We start from the raw sequence: 19,802 nt of genomic DNA on the forward strand, positions 1-19,802 counted from the left end.
TCAGAGCCTGAAGGTATGGAGGTGCCGTTCCCTTCACAGCTCCGTAGGCAATCACCATGGCCTTGTAGCGGATGCGAGCTTCAACTGGAAGCCAGTGGAGAGAGCGGAGGAGTGGGGTGACGTGAGAGAACTTGGGAAGGTTGAACACCAGACGGGCTGCGGCGTTCTGGATGAGTTGTAGGGGTTTAATGGCACAGGCAGGGAGCCCAGCTAACAGCGAGTTGCAGTAATCCAGACGGGAGATGACAAGTGCCTGGATTACAACCTGCGCCGCTTCCTGTGTGAGGCAGGGTCGTACTCTGCGAATGTTGTAGAGCATGAACCTACAGGATCGGGTCACCGCCTTGATGTTAGTGGAGAACGACAGGGTGTTGTCCAGGATCACGCCAAGGTTCTTAGCACTCTGGGAGGAGGACACAAGGGAGTTGTCAACCGTGATGGCGAGATCATGGAACGGGCAGTCCTTCCCCGGGAGGAAGAGCAGCTCCGTCTTGCCGAGGTTCAGCTTGAGCTGGTGATCCGTCATCCACACTGATATGTCTGACAGACATGCAGAGATGCGATTCGCCGCCTGGTTATCAGAAGGGGGAAAGGAGAAGATTAATTGTGTGTCGTCTGCATAGCAATGATAGGAGAGACCATGTGAGGATATGACAGAGCCAAGTGACTTGGTGTATAGCGAGAATAGGAGAGGGCCTAGAACAGAGCCCTGGGGGACACCAGTGGTGAGAGCGCATGGTGCGGAGACAGATTCTCGCCACGCCACCTGGTAGGAGCGACCTGTCAGGTAGGACGCAATCCAAGCGTGGGCCGCGCCGGAGATGCCCAACTTGGAGAGGGTGGAGAGGAGGATCTGATGGTTCACAGTATCAAAGGCAGCAGATAGGTCTAGAAGGATGAGAGCAGAGGAGAGAGAGTTAGCTTTAGCAGTGCGGAGAGCCTCCGTGACACAGAGAAGAGCAGTCTCAGTTGAATGCCCAGTCTTGAAACCTGACTGATTAGGATCAAGAAGGTCATTCTGAGAGAGATAGCAGGAGAGCTGGCCAAGGACGGCACGTTCAAGAGTTTTGGAGAGAAAAGAAAGAAGTAATAATATCGACTGGTCAAATCTGGCATCTGTGTGCACTGACGGCGCCCCAAGCATGGGAAGGAGAAGGGACTCATAGGCCTGATGAGAAAGAGAGAGGATATTCCCGAATTTGTTACATTTCATTATATCATTCATCAGGAAGCACTTGTGGCTAAACTGACTGTGACTTACAGAATGTGATGCAGCAAGTCGTGTGCGTGGTGAACATTATTATTGCGAGGGCACTGAATCACTGGCAATTCTGCGAGTTGCCAGAGGAATACCAGACCGAATACGGCGACTTGATATTTCACAATGAGGTGAGATGGCTGTCTCGTGGCAGAGTTTTGGAAAGATTTCTCTCTCTCCTCCCTCAAATCCGTGAATAGGTTGCACGCAAGGGGAGAGAGGAGCCAGAGCTGGATGATCCACAGTGGATATTAAAGATGGCTTTTTTAACTGACATCACCTGCCACCTGAACACGGTGATTCTCCAGCTCCAAGGGAAAGCTAAAACTCTGGGCAAAATGCTGCATGTGGTCACAACATTTCAAAATAAAATCACCACGCTGTTCATACCTGACAGTTTGTTAATGTCCTAAAACTCAGAGCAGTCACCACATCCAACCCAGACATACTGCAACATTTTAGCTATGATGAATTTGTGCGTGTGTTGGAAGAGTTGGAGTTGGAGTCAAGATTCAAGGATATCATAGAGTACAAGGAGTTTTTCAACTTCATTAAGAACACCTTTCATGTGCCAGTGTCAGCTCTGACCCCAGTCATCACAGCCCTCTGTCCTGACCGTGCTGGAATAGAGAGTGAGATAGTTGAGTTGCAGGCAAATTACACATTACAAGGCGAACTAAAATCAGGTGTTAGCCATTTCTGGAGCCTTGTGCCAGACACAGAGTATCCACTTCTGAAGCAGTGTGGGCAAAAGGTGACATTTTGTCAGCACTTATTCATGTGAAGCCACATTTTTAACAATTAACGTTGTGAAACAAAAACAGAGAAACAGACTGACCAATACACACCTGGATTGCATCGCAAGGATAGCAACAACAGACTATAGATTTAGAATGAATTCAGTCAAGGAGCAGATCATCCAACTACTGAGGTAACCCTTAATATGGGTCTTATACATGTTATGTAGCCTATTTGATGTGTGTGTATGTATATATTTGTGATGTACTGTACATCAAATCAATTGCATGTGCTCTATTGCTGTGAATTTTCTCTCAATTAATAATTTGATAATATTGGAAGAAAAATTACAATAAATGAAAGATCTTTACGGCCCTCTGAATGATTGTTTCAACCCAAAGTGACCCCCTTAGAAAAATAGTGAGTAACACTGCGTTGCAGCCTTATTCTAAAATGTATTTTTAAAAAAAATCCTCAACAGTCTACACACAATACCGCATTATGACGAAGTAAAAACAGGTTGTTAGACATTCTTGCACATTTATTAAAAACACAAAACTGAAATATCACCTTTACATATGTATTCAGACCCTTTACCCAGTACTTTGTTAAAGCACCTTCGACAGCGACTACAGTCTCGAGTCTTCTTGGGTGTGTGCTTAGTGTTGTTGTCCTGTTGGAAGGCCAACCTTCACCCCAGTCTGAGGTCCTGAATACTCTGGAGCAGGTTTTCATCAAGGATCTCTCCGTTCATCTTTCCCTTGATCCTGACTAGTCTCCCAGTCCCTGCCGCCCATCTCCACAGAGGAACTCTGGAGCTCTGTCAGTTACCATTGGGTTCTTCGTCACTTCCCTGACCAAGGCCCTTCTCCCCTGATGGCTCAGTTTGGCCGGATGGCCAGCTCTAGGAAGTGTCTTGGGGGTTCTTTACTTCTTCCATGTAAGAATGATGGAGGCCACTGTGTTCTTCGGGACCTTCAAAGCTGCAGAGATTTCTTTTCTACCCTTCCCAGATCTGTGCCTCGACAAAATCCTGTCTCGGTTCTCTACTGACAATTCCTTCGACCTCGTGGCATGGTTTTTGCTCTGACATGCACTGTCAACTGTGGGAACTTACACAGTGCCTTTGGAAAGTATTCAGATCCCATTCCCTTTTCCACATTTTGTTACGTTACAGCCTTATTCTAAAATGGATTAAATTATGTTTTACCCCTCATCAATGTACACATAGCACCCCCTAATGACAAAGCAAAAACAGGTTTTTAGAAGTTTTTGCTAATTTATTAAAAATGAAAAACCTTGAAATTAAACATTTTCATATTGTTTCAGACCCTTTATTCAGTACCTTGTTGAAGCACATTTGGCATCAATTACAGCATCGAGTCTTCTTGGGTATGACACTACAAGCTTGGCACACCTGTATTTGGGGATTTTCTCCTATTTTTCTCTGCAGATCCTCTCAAGCTCAGTCAGGTTGGATGGGGAGCATTGCTGCATAGCTTTTTTCACGTCTCACCAGAGATGTTTGATCGGGTTCATGTCCGGGCTCTGGCTGGGCCACTAAAGGACATTCAGAAACTTGTCCCGAAGCCTCTCCTGCGTTGTCTTGGCTGTGTGCTTGGGGTTGTTGTCCTGATGGAAGGTGAAAGTTTGCCCTAGTCTGAGGTCCTGAGCGCTGTGGAGCAGGTTTTCATCAAGGATCTCTCCATACTTTGCTCCATTCATCTTTCACTTGATCCTGATTAGTCTCCCAGTCCCTGCTGCTGAAAAACAGCCTCACAGCATGATGCTGCCACCGCCATGCTTCACCATAGGGATGGTGCCAGGTTTCCTCCAGACGTGACACTTGGCATTCAGGCAAAAGGTTGGCATTCAATCCTTGCTTTCATCAGACAAGAGAATTTGTTTCTCATGGTCTGAGAGTCCTTTAGGTGCCTTTTGGCAAACTCCAAGCGGGTTGTCATGCGTCTTTTACTAAGGAGTGGCATCCATATTGGTTTTTGTTCTGACATGCACTGTCAACTGTGGGACCTTATATAGACAGGTGTGTGCCTTTTCTAAATCATGTCCAATCAAGTTGTAGAAACATCTCAAGGATGATCAATGGAAACAGGATCCAGCTGATCTCAATTTTGAGTGTCATTGCAAATGGTCTGAATACTTATGTAAATGAGGTATATATATACATACATACATACACACTTAAAGGAATACCTCATTTACATAAGTATTCAGACCATTTGCAATATATATATATATATATATATATATATATATATATACATACACACACACACACACACACACACACACACACACATTTGCATACATTTTAAATAACCTGTTTTCACTTTGTCATTAGGGGGTATTGTGTGTAGTTTGGTGAGGAAATGTTTTTATTTAAACCATTTCAGAATACGGCTATAACGTAACAAAATGTGGGAAAAGTCAAGGGGTCTGAATACTTTCCAAATGCACTGTATATATGATTCTTGTGTCCTTTCACAACAAAGATCTTTACTGAGATGACACAGGGATTTATTCAGCGGAAGTAGCAGGAACGCAGAACTGGAGAGACAAGCATGAAGCATCCCAAACAGTGAAGATTTGCACAAATTTCTAAAAAACAGTTTTTGCTTTGTCATTATGGGGTATTGTGTGAAGATTCAAGAGGGTCAAAAAAACAATTGAATCCATTTTAGAATATATAAGCATACATATACACACAGTGGCAAGAAAAAGTATGTGAACCCTTTCTAAATACCTGGATTTCTACATAAATTGGTCATAAAATTTGATCTGATCATCTAGCTCAGAACAATAGACAAACAGTCTGCTTAAACTATTAACACACAAGCAATTATACGTTTTCATGTCTTTATTGAACACACCATGTAAACATTCACAGTGTAGGGTAGAAAAAGTATGTGAACCCTTGGATTTAATAACTGGTTGACCCTCCTGTGGCAGCAATAACCTCAACATTTTTTGTAGTTGCTGATCAGACCTGCACAACAGTCAGAAGAAATTTTGGACCATTCCTATTTACAAAACTGTTTCAGTTTAGCAATATTCATGGGATGTCTGGTGTAAACTGCTCTCTTGCGGTCATGCCACAGCATGTCAGTCGGGTTGAGGTCAGGACTCTGACTGGGCCACTCCAGAATGCGTATTTTCTTCTGTTGAAGCCATTCTGTTCTTGATTTACTTCTGTGTTTTGGGTCATTGTCTTGTTGCATCCCCCAACTTCTGTTGAGCTTCAGTTGGCGGACAGATAGCCTAACATTCTCCTGCAAAATGTCTTGATACATTTGGAAATACATTTTTCTGTCGTTGATGGCAAGCTGTCCAGGTCCTGAGGCAGCAAAGCAACCCCAAACCGTGGTGCTTTCTCCACCATACTTTACAGTTAGGATGAGGTTTTGATGTTGGTGTGCTGTGCCTTTTTTTTCTCTACACACGTAGTGTTGTGTGTTCCTTCCAAACAACTCAACTGCAGTTTCATCTGTCCATAGAATATTTTGCCAGAAGTGCTGTGGAACATCCAGGTGCTCCTTTGCATACTTCAGACGTGCAGCAATGTTTTTTTTGGGACAGCAGTGGCTTCTTCCGTGGTGTCCTCCCATGAACACCATTCTTGTTTAGTGTTTTACGTATCGTAGACTCGTCAACAGAGATGTTAGCATGTTCCAGAGATCTCTGTAAGTGTTTAGCTGACACTCTAGGATTCTTCTTAACCTCATTGAGCATTCTGTGCTGTGCTCTTGCAGTTATCTTTGCAGGACGGCCACTCCAAGGGAGAGTAGCAACAGTGTTGAACTTTCTCTATTCATAGACAACTTGTCTTACCGTGGACTGATGAACATCAAAGCTTTTAGAGATTCTTTTGTAACCCTTTCCAGCTTTATGCAAGTCAACAATTCTTAATCTTAGGTCTTCTGAGATCTCTTTTGTTCGAGGCATGGTTCACATCAGGCAATGCTTCTCGTGAATTGCAAACTCAAATTTTGTGAGTGTTTTTTATAGGGCAAGGCAGCTCTAACCAACATCTCCAATCTCGTCTCATTGATTGGGCTATAGGTTAGCTGACTTCTGACTACAAATAGCTTTTGGAAAAGTCATTTGCCTAGGGGTTCACATACTTTTCCCAACCTATACTGTGAATGTTTAAATGATGTATTCAATATAGACAAGAAAAATACACTAATTTGTGTGTCATTAGTTTAATTACACTCTGTATGTCTATTGTTGTGACTTAGATGAAAATCAGATCAAATTTGATGACCAATTTATGCACAAATCCAGGTAATTCCAAAGGGTTCACACATTTTTCTTGCCACTGTATATAAATATATATAACACGGCTGTCAGCCAATCAGCATTCAGGGCTTGAACCACCCAGTTTATAATGGAATTTATTTCCTGGTATTGTTTTGATAACCCCCCTCCCATTATTTTCAGCACTGTGCTTCAACTTGTATGACATCCAAGTCAGCACAGACAGACAGCTAGCTCACAAACTGCACTATCTATGGTGACCAAGCAGAACGGAAGTTATTTATGATGATTTTCCTTTAAGTTGCCTCAGCCTGCTGGCTTGTAGAAAGGCTCTCCTACAATTTACCAGTGCAGTTGTGTAACACCCATTGCTGATTTCGATTTGGAGATGTGTCTCTGTGTGCCTGCGTTTGGTCTCTGCAGCACTGCCAGTCACTAATAGAGGAAAGAAATCAGAGTAATTCATGGTTCACAGCTCCCCAAACTCATTCAGCGGAGAAAGAGAGCGAGAGAGATAGGACATTAGCATTTGTGAAATTAATAATTCAAACAGCAGTAAATGGCATCAGCCCTTGATTCAATTTGCAACTGATATTAATCATGGCTTGTGTGCAGAAATTAGAAATTAAATAACTTTTTCGGTGCATTCTGGGCTTTTCTGTGAAGGTGTTTTCAAGCAAGACATGAACTGATTATACTCTGTGATAATGCCAAAATACAAGGCGACTGTAATTCCTCACCTATATTCATACTATAATTACTTTTCGTACATAGCTGTGCATTTCAATAGAGGGATTACAGAATATTACTGCACACATCCTACCCACCAGTCAAGCTATTGTTCATGGAACATTAGCGAAGACACTGAGGCCAATTGTTAATCTGATTGAGCAAACTGCTTTCATAAAAGATGTCAGATAGCGTTTCCTGCTGCTCTGTGTGTCTGACAGAGATGGGATCAGAGTTCTGTGATGGAGAAAAATAGCCACTGTTCAGCATTCAGGACAGATGTTACATGGCTCCATGCTTAATGAAGGTCCTCACCTCTGAGAGACTGATGGCAGACTGGCGGTGGACTGAAGAGGGGATGGTCCCGGCACCAGCGGGCCGAAGGTGGATCATGGAAGCTCTTCTATAGATGAGTGAGAAGTGCCGCTGGGGAGAACTACATCAGGTATATGATGGTAAAGAAGGCGAGAGATGGCCATAACGACATCAGGAGGAGAGGTCCTTGACAAAATAGAATTCAGCGCAGAACACAAACATACAAAGACTGTAGAAACACTACAAATAACCTGACCTTCTGTCTACATGGGCAATTACTTTCCATTTCTTTTGTCCTTTCTTTGGAATTATTTGTAATTTCTTCATGTCTCTCCTTCCTCTTTCACAAGTAGGATTGAAGTGTGTTCAGGATGGTTTTTTACAAGTCACAATGAGATTTATGCGGTAGCGGCTGCCATAGACAGAACCTTCATTATGCCGCTGGGCAGGTTCGGGTGTATTCTGGGAGGTGACCTCTGAACTGTACCATTGTATTTCAATCCTAGTGCCTCTGTGTTCATGATGAATGTATCCGTACAGCTGCTGAACATTTTGTTTATATGGCTCTTCTGCATATGATCTAAACATCTCATCAATGTCATGTTGCTGATTAATTCACTGATTTGAAAATATATCTTTCTAGGGAATTGATCATTTCATGTGTCCTGCACTAAATATTGTTGTTCTACTGAATTGTTAATATTATGAGCTACTGCGTTTCCATGTTGTAGCTGTTAATAGATCATAATGCAAGCGGAACCATCTGAATAATGAAAACCATACTCCTGCTGCTCAGCTGATTCATTTTAGGATGTGGAAAGAGCGATTTGGGAGAAAACTCAGTGTGTTTGTTAACCCCACATTATATATTATGTATGATGTCGTAGACTCCAGATTAAACTGTAGATTTTCCAGGCAATACATCTCTTCTGTGGAAAGATTGTAATGTGTTCTACGCTTTAAAAAAAGACCATCGGATTGAGTACTTTAATGTGATTAACCCTTTCCTCAATTGGCCTATATATATACGGCTACATTGAAATGTTTCTTACTGAAGAAATATGAACCCTGGTAGCAATTGAAAGGGAACAGTTTGGAGAGTATGGGAAAATGATTAGACCAAGTAAAATGCTCTGGATACATTCAGTAACATGATAAGAATGTTCCTGAAAAATGTGGGGTAGGTGCAACATAAGACATCACAAATGACAAGGGTTTGAGTGAGAGGACAAACTGGTGTCTCCAAATGGCCAGACACCTCTACAAAGTGTGCGCAGTTCTTAAGTCATTTCAATGCATTTTTATGACTCAAAGAAGAGTCTTTAACTATAAAGTTGCTTTTTGGAGCTCTCCTAGCTGTGCGGTTCAGGAGCTAGAGCATGCACACTTGTAGTTGTTTTGTTTGGAACACAACCCTGAATGCTTTTCTCTTTAAAATGTGTGTTGAACAGAAAAGCATGGGTATGTGATTTAATATCCTAAACACAATAATACACCATTTTAAAACATAGATGTATGAAGATAATGAGTGATCAGGTTGAGAGTGAAGCAGAAAGGTGCTACTGGCTGAACTGGTGCCATAAATAGGTCCCCTTGTCACCTGGGGAACAATCCTGAGGCACACACACACACACACACACACACACACACACACACACACACATTTATCCTGTATTTCAGTTTCAAATGAAATGGCTCCAGTCAGGTTGTGATGACTGTGTTCTGTTTCTCTCTACAGGAGACATGCCTCTCTGCCCATCGACGTCACAGAGAACCCTGCCAGTCTGGTGTCAGCCGGCTGTAGGAGAGGTTTCCCCTGCCGCAAGTGGAAGTCTGCCTCTTTTGGGTACAGTAACATGTTGTTGTTTTTGTTCGGGTGTGTGTGTGTTCAGTGTGCCTGTATGGACCCCTAAACTTGATAGCACTGAAATGTTTTGTTTGGCCTTAATCACTACTGGTGCCCTCAAACTGCAGATGGCTAAAGCCTTTTTCACATTGGCAGTGTTGAAGTGACTGAAATCAAATCTGTTATTTTTCCTGCAGTCTGAACAGACTGATATTTCAAGCCACATTTCAAACCTCATTCGTAGGTGGTTTGAAGTAAGAAACAAATCCTATTACTGGCTTTTGTCTGAATGGTCAAATCTGATTTATTTGCCCTCAAATGTTTTTTAGACTGTTATTTGGCATATCGTGTTGCTTGCTAGCTACTCTGACAGTTTGTCAACAACATGTGGTAGCTAACTAGCTTGTTAATTGTTTACAAACAAATGAGTGAGTGTGCTAGAAAGATAAACAGCTACCTAGCTGTCTTGTTGACTGCCGTGGTTAGCCAAAAATACTTGTTTTGAAAGTTGGATCATCTTATCCTTTGACGCTTTAAAAGTGTTCTTACACTATGATTTAGAACGTTGGGAATAGTCCATGGCAGGCATTGTTGTCACCTTAGATTGCTACACAACTTCTGAGTGATAGGAAGCACAAGGTTCACCACCAATCAGCCTATACCATTGTGCACACAGCGGTCGTTACTATGACAACTAGCCTAGCGATGTCAGCAAATGACTGCTTTCTGAACACACACACACCACACACACACACATACATACAATTTGGTCACTTGTAACTTGCTGTTTGACAGTCAGTAGTCCAAAACAGATTTGAAAAACAAAACAGATTTGAGCATTAAGGCCTGCAGTGTGAACAAGGCTTAAGTGTTTGATGTGATTGTGTTACTGTTATAAACAGAGTTCACAGTAAAATTGCCTTCTGGTAGATATGTTGCACCATGTTTGAGTCTCTACTGGCATATTCTAGGGAGCTGGTTGTGATAACTTATCCATCTGGGGGACATGGCTGTTTCTTTCCCCCGGACATTCCTAATGGGCATCCTGTCCATTATGTAGTCCACTAATGAGATATGATGTTGGTGTATAATACCACCCACTACCTGGAGCCTGAGAGCCTCTCAATAAACAACAAGAGCCGGACGGGATAAGAGAGCGCACACACACAACACACAAAGCTTCTTCATTGCCCTGTGCTTCATCATCAAATAGCAATGAGCTCCCACTCAATAGCCTGCCTTCCTCATTATAGGCCCAAATTTTCCCCCAAGCTCATACCAGGCTCATTTAAAAAGCATTTAACATCCGTATCTGCGGTGTGCTTATATGGAAATGAGAGACCAAGACCTGAGATATGGGTATCTGATATTGTAGATGTTGTGAAGTGTTTCACTGATTTTAATGCCATGGGGTTCTATGGCGTTTTACAGAGAAACAGAGGAGATTATCGTGAACATATTGAGTAATTAGTATGTCAGATCAGTTGTGTCCTTTTGTGATAGTGTTTGTTTCAGGAACAGGTTTTGTAGCTAATAGGTGAAATGGGTTATGACGGCCAACACAATAATGGATGTGATTGAAGCGTGATAGGCTGGCTCGCAGCGCTGTTGTTTTTGCTTCATCATTTCACAGACTCATTAGCATAATCAGTCCCTAATCACCAACCAGCTGACTGACGACAGAGCACAACCCTCCAAAATGCCCCCAATACATTAGTGATTATTTGGACAATTTACTGATTTGTTTTAGTTGGCTGCTGTGTTAATTTAGCCCCCAGGTGGTTATTACATTTAAATGTATTAACATTATTAAGAAGTGTTAATTACTGCAGCTCAGCGTTATGTACACAGTACATGCAGTATTACTGCTGAACGATTAACCGAAATGTCCTTTTTCCCACCCATTTTTTTTAAACAACTAATTGACTGACTTGGGTTCAATTATTAGAATTTCCATTTATTTAAAGTAACGTAATGTGGATAAATGATGGTTAATAAATGATAAACAGTAATGGGCAGTCACTACCATCATGGGACTGTTTATTAATTGTTTTATTCGGTGTTACAGCATTCAACCCACAAAATGCATAGTGCATTTAATGTTAAAAAATGTAACCGGAAACCTTACATTTTTTTTCTATACTTGAACCGAAACCGAACCGACTTCAAAAAGCACTAATCGCTCAGCACTATGCAGTAAAAGTCCTTAAAGGAAATGTTCACCCAATTTTGAATGTTATATTGCTTTTGTGCATCTCTGAGTGATGTTCTATCTATTCCCTGGGTCATTTCATGTTTTCATTTGTTTCTGAGTTATTGTCGTTCAAGCAGGCATAAATCTGGCCGGTATGACGTAGTACTGTGATAAAGCTGCTCTCACTACACTGGAAGATAATAAGAATATGACTTTTAGATCGCAAGTACGTTTATCATACATGTCAGATTTCAATACTGGCCGATGTCATAACTTGGGAGGATATCTTCTCTCGAATGAGCCATTTATCATATTTTTGCGATTAAATGTGTAATTTAGCACATTTCTCCTATTTGTCAGCCTCTTAAAGTCCAGGGTGCATTGCATGGTGCCGTTGACAGAGATATTAGAGAAAGGAGATAGGAATCCCATTGGGCAATTAATGGAGGAATGTATAACACCCCAACCCCAGCAGACTTTTGACCAATCGCGTTCACGTTGTCAAGCTGCGTCACGCGGTTGCTAAACTAATCGTCACTCAATCCCTTCTCAAAGTCAGCGTATGAGTCGAGAAAGGTACCTATTTTCCTCAAAATTACAATTCCAAAGCTATACAATATTACAGATATGAAGTTAATTATCTCATCTCAGAAAAGATTTGTAATGTTGTACTTCTTGATCAAATTCTATTGGTCACATACACATGGTTAGCAGATGTTAATGCGAGTGTAGCGAAATGCTTGTGCTTCTAGTTCCAACTATGCAGTAATATCTAACAAGTAATCTAACAAATTCACAACAACTACCTTATACACACAAATGTAAAGGGAACAAGAATATGTACATATACATATATGGATGAGCGATGGCGTGTGGCATAGGCAAGATGCAGTAGATGGTGTAGAATACAGTATATACATATGAGATGAGTAATGTAGGATATGTAAACATTATTAAAGTGGCGTTATTTAAAGTGACTAGTGGTACCTTTATTAAGTCCATTTATTTAAGTGGCCAGAGATTTGCGGTTGAGGGCGGTGCAACAGCCTGACAGGATGCTCTCGATTGTGCATCTGTAAAAGTTTGTGAGTGATTTAGATGACAAGCCAAATTTCTTCAGCCTCCTGAAGAAATGTGTATGTGTGGGTGGACCATTTCAGTTTGTCCGTGATGTGTACGCCGAGCAACTTAACTTTCCACCTTCTCCAGTGTCAGTGTCATCGACGTGGTTGGGGGGTGCTCCCTCTGCTGTTTGCTGAAGTCCACGATCATCTCCTTTGTTTTGTTGACGTTGAGAGAGAGGTTATTTTCCTGACACCACAGTCCGAGGGCCCTAGTACAGTAGAGGGCTGAGAACGCACCCTTGTGGGGCCCCAGTGTTGAGGATCAGCGGGGTGGAGATGTTGTTTCCTACCTTCACCACCTGGGGGCCCGTCAGGAAGTCCAGGACCCAGTTGCATAGGGCGGGGTCGAGACCCAGGGTCTCGAGCTTAATGACGAGTTTGGAGGGTACTATGGTGTTAAATGCTGAGCTGTAGTCAATGAACAGCATTCTTACATAGGTATTCCTCTTGTCTAGATGGGATAGGGCAGTGTGATGGCGATTGCATCGTCAGTGGACCTTTTGGGGCAGTAAGCAAATTGGAGTGGGTCTAGGGTATCAGATGGGGTGAAGGTATTATGATCCTTGACTAGTCTCTTAAAGCACTTCATGATGACAGAAGTGAGTGCTACGGGGCGATAGTCATTTAGTTCAGTTACCTTAGCTTTCTTGGGAACAGGAAAAATGGAGGCCATCTTGAAGCATGTGGGATTGGTAGGGATTGGGACTGGTTGAATATGTCCGTAAACACACCAGCCAGCTGGTCTGCGCATGCTCTGAGGACAGGGCTAGGGATGCCGCCTGGACCAGCAGCTTTGCGTGGGTTAGCACGTTTAAATGTTTTACTCACGTTGGCCATGGAGAAGGAGAGTCCACAGGCTTTGGTAGCTGGCCGTGTCAGTGGCACTGTATTGTCCTCAAAGCGAGAAAATAAGTTGTTTAATTTGTCTGGGAGCAAGATGTTGATGTCCGAGACGGGGTTGGTTTTCTTTTTGTACTCCGTGATTGACTCTAGACCCTGCCACATACGTCTCGTGTTTGAGCCGTTGAATTGTGACTCTACTTTTGTCTCTCTACTGACCATTCATTCCTATAATTGTTGATGTAATGCATGTTAATGTTGAGCTCTCCTTGTCCCAGAACTGCCCAGAATGCACCACGCGGCCCATTGATGTTAAAACGATTCCAATGGAGTTTCCCATCTTCTTAAAAGTATCTCTGCTGTTGCGAATGTCAGACTCTACTTTGTGAGGCACATCGATCTGCAGGTTGAACATGGTGAGATTGTAGGCTCCTAAATTGATAGCTGTGAAATCGCCTAAACAAACTGCACTAACTAGCTACTTCACATGCTGATATTGTCTTTGGTATTATAGTGTGTAGCTATGTTTGCTAGCTAGCTAGCCAGCCAGCCCATAGAGAGAGCATTGCATTGTGGATGTTGTAGATGACTTGAGCTGAAACAGATTTCCACAATGGTTTTCACATGTTGCTACCAACCTTATTATTATGCCAAAATGAAACATTTGTTCACAAAAAATATTGTCAAATATTAGTCTTATTGAACACTGTAAATTATAGGAATGAATGGTTTTGGGTGGATTTTTTCTTTAATACATGCTTTAATGAGAACTTTCATTCCTCATGTCTGTTTTAGTTCTTTGTCTTTTGTGGCAACGGTGTTTTCTTGTGCTTGATCACTTCTGTGTTGGCGTTTCTTTTTGTGTTATGAGGTTGCCTTTGTCCTCCAGGACAGGACTGAATAAAGTCTTCGCACATGATAAAACACTGAATAAATGTCCTCTGCCACAATACAAAGGCACAGTTCGTCACACTCAAGGTTAATGGAACAGATTAGTTTACGGGACTAATGGAAAACAGGCATTTACTCCGGAAGGCAATGCTAGAACTGCTTTTTACACAGTGTCACTAAACGGATGTCAAACCATTTCTATTTTCTTTGTGATGATTATCTGCTGTGACACGGTAGGCCTGTGTGAGGCCCATATTTAAAGAGAGTGATTTATCTTCATACCTGTGTGTGTGTGTGTGTGTGTGTGTGTGTGTGTGTGTGTGTGTGTGTGTGTGTGTGTGTGTGTGGTGTGTGTGTGTGTGTGTGTGTGTGTGTGTGTGTGTGTGTGTGTGTGTGTGTGTGTGTGTGTGTGTGCGGGCGCGCGCGCGCGTGCAGTATTGAAGAAGGAGAGGAGGGGAAATGTTATTAGTGTGGGATTTCATATAGCTGCTGTTATCTCCTTTGGCATGCTGAGTCATTATTTCATTTATTGACATTTGCCTGTACGCTAATGTTCAACTGAAAAGCAGTACTGTATATGTTCCGTGAATACTTTCAGTATTACACACAGGTTGTGATGCAGTTTCAAAATGGTGTGTTGTGATTGTTGTTGTGAGCGTTGTTCACACTTATACAGAACATGTAAGTCAGCTAAAGTTGCTGAAAAGTTTCAATTGTTTTGTGCTAGGACTGAAGTACATGGGATGTTCAGAATTGTAGATCATCCAACTTTGTCCTTGAGCGTTAGGTATACAGTGTATTCGGAAATTATTCAGACCCCTTGACCTTTTCCACATTTTGTTATGTTACAGCCTTATTCCAAAATGTATTAAATTACATAAGTATTCAGACCCTTTGCTATGAGACTCGAAATTTTACTCAAGTACATCCTGTTTCCATTGATCATCCTTGGGATGTTTATACAACCTGATTGGAGTCCACCTGTGTTAAATTAAATTGATTGAACATGATTTGGAAAGGCACACACGTCTATATGAGGTGAACAGTTGACAGTGCAATTCAGAGCAAAAACCAACCTATGAGGTTGAAGGAATTGTCCGTAGAGCTCCGAGACAGGGTTGTGCCAAGGCATAAACACTGTAGCCTCCATCATTCTTGAATGGAAGAAGTTTGGAACCACCAAGACTCTTCCTAGAGCTGGCCGCTCGGCCAAACTGAGCAATCAGGGGAGAAGGGCGATGGTCACTCTGACAGAGCTCCAGAGTTCCTCTGTGGGGATGTGAAGGATAACCATCTCTGCAAGCACTCCACCAATCAGGCTTTTATGTAGAGTGGCCAGACCGAAGCCACTCCTTAGTAAAAGGCACATGACAGCCCGCTTGGAGTTTGACAAAAGGCACCTAAAGACTCTCAGACAATGAGAAACAAGATTCTCTGGTCTGATGAAACCAAGTATGAACTCTTTGGCCTGAATGCCAAGCATCACATCTGGAGGAAACCTGGCACCATACCTATGGTGAAGAATGGTGGTGGCAGCATCATGCTGTGAGAATGTTTTTCAGTGGCAGGGACTGGGAGACTAATCAGGATTGAGGGCAAGATGAACGGAGCAAAGTACAGACTGATCCTTAATGAAAACCTACTCCAGAGCGCTCAGGACCTCAGACTGGGGTGAAGGTTCACCTTCCAACAGGACAACAACCCTAAGCACACAGCCAAGACAACGCAGGAGTAGCTTCAGGACATGTTTCAATGTCCTTGAGTGGCCCAGCCAGAGCCCGGACTGGAACCTGATCGAACATCTCTGGAGAGACGTGAAAATAGCTGTGCAGCGACACTCCCCATCCAACCTGACAGAGCTTGAGAGTATCTGCAGAGAAGAATGGGAGAAATTCCCCAAATACAGGTGTGCCAAGTTTGTAGCGTCATACTCAAGAAGACCCGAGGCTGTAATCACTGCCAAAGGTGCTTCAACAAAGTACTGAGTAAAGGATCTGAATACTTATGTAAATGTATTATTTCAGTTGTTTAAAAAAATATATATATACATTTGCAAAGCATTTTTTTTACAAGTTTTCTTTATTATGTGGTATTGTGTTTAGATTGAGGAAAAAACTATTTAATACATTTTAGAATAAGGCTGTGTGTAATGTAACAAAATGTGGAAAAAGTAAAGTCGTCTGAATACTTTCCGAATGCGCTGAAGCAGTCAATACCAATGCTGCATTGTTGACACAGATTTGCTCTGTCAATGGGCTTATAAAGTGAAGTAGAGCGATCTCTGAGGAGTAGCCATCACATTCCAGGTAAACGACACAGTTAATATAACACAAACATACCCCAGGGAGGAACTTGTTCAGGGCAGGCCTCTGCTTTTTTTCTCCCTCTCTCTCTCTATGTTTAAGGGTCATATATGTGCTTGTATCTGTATAGTAATAGGGATGTCTATAGGACCACTGGCTTAGCTGAATCTGCTGCTAATACTGCTGGTTAAAATGTAACAAAAGAGGTACACTAATTTACCTTGGAAAAGGAACTGCCTGGTCAGGAACCTTCGCAATATTAATTGTGCTCACGTGGCTATTCATTCATTTCTTTTTTATTCACGCCAGCCACTACGCCTGGACACTGTAGTCAAATGTTTTCCCTGTCCAACTCTCTTTGGGACAACCAAAATATTTTCTTTGATTACTGGACCTCATTGGCTGATGGTTAAAGATAGTTAATGTACTGTCTTAAAATGCTCAGAAATTAAAGACAGGCCTGTTTTCATGTTGTAGTAGTTATTATTTTGTAAGACCGATGAATCATTGGCTCTGTCAGTAACTGCTTGTGCATCTGATTTAGTCCCAGTACAGAACCGCATTAAAAGAGTTCCATTGCACTCTGTGGTGTGATTCTTCAATTAAAATAGTCTTGACTCATGAATCTGTAGACAGGAAAAGTCCTTAGGGTGTGATAAATTGCCTGACTCCCCAGCTGACTTCAACAGTTCTTCTACCTCCTTTCTTTCCCCCCCTCGCTCTCGTCTCTTTACCCCTCTCTCCTTTCTCTCTCTTGTCTTTCCTCTCTCTATTCTAGATCTTCTCTCCTCTCTCCTCTCCACTGATCCCTCCGCACCACACCAGAATACTTCAGGGGAGAAATGTTCCATCCCACAACTAACACTTCCTGATTGTATTATTACACATGTAGGACAACAGTGAGTTGTCCTCTTGTGATCCATGTTACATTGAAGCTCTTTGTTTATGGTTTTGTCAGAGGTTTGTCAATTTGGTCAAGTCTGTTCAAGTGTGCAATAAGAGCACTGCTTTTATTGTCTGCTTGTTGAGACTTAGAGAGAAAGTGGAGCAGTGAGCCAGCCCAACAGGGACAGTGGATTGCAGTTTATTGTGTGACAGGGTAATTGCTCTATACGATTTATCAGCCAAGGGGATGAAATATTCAAAGGCATCTCGCTGCAGAGAAACTTGAAGGGCACACATCTTGAAACGGCACACTACTGTGTATATACGCTGAGTGTACAAAACATTAGGAACCCCTTACTAATATTGAGTTGCAACCCCCCTTTTGCCCTCAGAACAGCCTCAATTCGTCGGGGCATGAACACTACAAGGTCTTGAAAGCGTTCCACAGGGATGCTGGCCCATGTTGACTCCAATGCTTCCCACAGTTATGTCAAATTGGCTGGATGGCCTTAGGGTCGTGTTTGGTATACTCAAATAATGTTGGTCCCGGGAATCGAACCCACTAACCTGGCATTACAAGCACCGTGCTCTACCAACTGAACTACAAAGGACCACTCACAATAAACATGTGGACAGAGCATGCATTAACTGATTGGAAATGGGATGGAAGTACATTATATTGCCAGTGCGATGTGTGCGCTATTTACAGGATGTAGATTCTCTCTCCCTCAGCCTGCAGAGCTCAGGGCTTCCCGGCTGGTTTATGATACACTGTAGGCTCAGTCTCCCTCTCACTCTTTCCTCCTTCACATTCTCTATGTATTTCTATATCACCCTCCCTCCCTCATGTGCTCTCTCTATTTCGCTCTCTCTCCTCATCCTTCTCTCGCTCTCTCTCTTTGTGTGTGTGTAACTACTGCACCACAAGTCTCTCTATTGATTACTCGATACGAGGGTTGGGGTGAGGCTATGAGGTCATGCTAGAGGTGTAAATCCCCCCTGATTTCTACCCAGCAATCAGGGGATGTCCTGAGGACATTTGGTGACGTTCCCATTTGGTCCCTTATGGGTTTCACCACAACGTTATCCCATTGATAACAGTAGCAACCGGGAACTAGACAAAACCTCCAGGGGACCATGACACAATGTCCTGGTGACTTTAGGCGACCATTTCATGATGTCTTGGGAACGTCTTAACGACTCATTATTGTGTGCAGGTTACATCCCATTCATATTGTTTCCATGGCATTATAACACTGCTCATGGCACTTCTCTCTTGTAGTGTTTTGTGCCGGCCAGGTTCCGATGTGCTATCTGCAGGCCGGGACGGACGGACGGACGGACAGAGGGAGGAAAGGAGGGAGGGATTGATCTGAATGATCCACTAGCTCCATTTCATACATTAATAATTCAGAGGTTTTATGATCTTCATTACAGTGAATGGCTGTTTCAGAGGGAGGCTGTGGTTTGTGGTTATCTCAGGCGCCTGGCTGCAGTAATAACACAGCTCAGCCTATTGATTACTGGAATGGTCTGCCCTATTCCTGCATCAGCTGGTCAGGGGCTGCTGGTAGTGCTTCTGTTAGTGGCCAGTGTGTTATTTGTTGCGTGCTGCTTCCGGGTAGCCAGGAGGCAGGCTATAATACTGGGTTGAGGTGCATGGGTTCACTTCACACAGAGGAGAGGGAACCGAGTGAGAATAAGTACTATAATAATACAGTACTGTACATGGGTCGATGGCTATATAAGTTCTGGAGAGATGGATGTATGGATTTGTCACGACTTCTACCGAAGTCGATGCCCCTCCTTGTTCGGGTGGTGCTCGGCGGTCGACGTCACCTGTCTTCTAGCCATCATTGATCCATTTTTCATTTTCCATTGGTTTTGTCTTGTCTTCCTACACACCTGGTTCCAATCCCATCAATTACATGCTGTGTATTTAACCCTCTGTTTCCCCTCATGTCCTTGTCGGAGATTGTTTGTGGTTATGTGTTCGTGTATTTTGTATAGGTGTGCGACGGGTATGTTCACCCATGTTTATTTTATGTATTTGGGTTTGGAGTTTGTTTTAATATATTAAACTACTCCAGTTACACCAAGTTGGTTTCTCCTTCGCCTGACTTCCCTGCCACCTACACACACGACAATGACAGGATTGGATATACTGTATACAGTTGAAGTCGGAAGTTTACATACACCTTAGCCAAATACGTTTAAACTCAGTTTTTCACAATTCCTGACATTTAATCCTAGTAAAAATTCCCTGTCTTAGGTCTGTTAGGATCACCACTTTATTTTAAGAATGTGAAATGTCAGAGTAATAGTAGAGTGATTTATTTAAGTTTTTATTTCTGTCATTTAGTTTCCCAGTGGGTCAGAAGTTTACATACACTCAATTAGT

At 42.6% G+C, this 19,802-nt stretch overlaps 1 protein-coding gene across 2 annotated transcripts in view; it reads left to right on the forward strand.

Moving 5' to 3' along the window:
* The window catches only part of LOC106571902 (IQ motif and SEC7 domain-containing protein 1), a 197,755-nt gene that overhangs the window by 72,491 nt on the left and 105,462 nt on the right, over window positions 1–19,802 (forward strand). For both annotated transcript variants that reach the window (XM_014145442.3, XM_014145449.3), the window contains exon 3: window positions 9,057–9,164. In XM_014145442.3, the coding sequence (XP_014000917.1) occupies window positions 9,057–9,164 (108 nt within the window). The remainder of the gene's footprint in view (window positions 1–9,056; window positions 9,165–19,802) is intronic.

Source organism: Salmo salar, chromosome 15, assembly GCF_965601325.2.
Source record: "Salmo salar chromosome 15, fSalSal1, whole genome shotgun sequence".
NCBI lineage: Eukaryota > Metazoa > Chordata > Actinopteri > Salmoniformes > Salmonidae > Salmo > Salmo salar.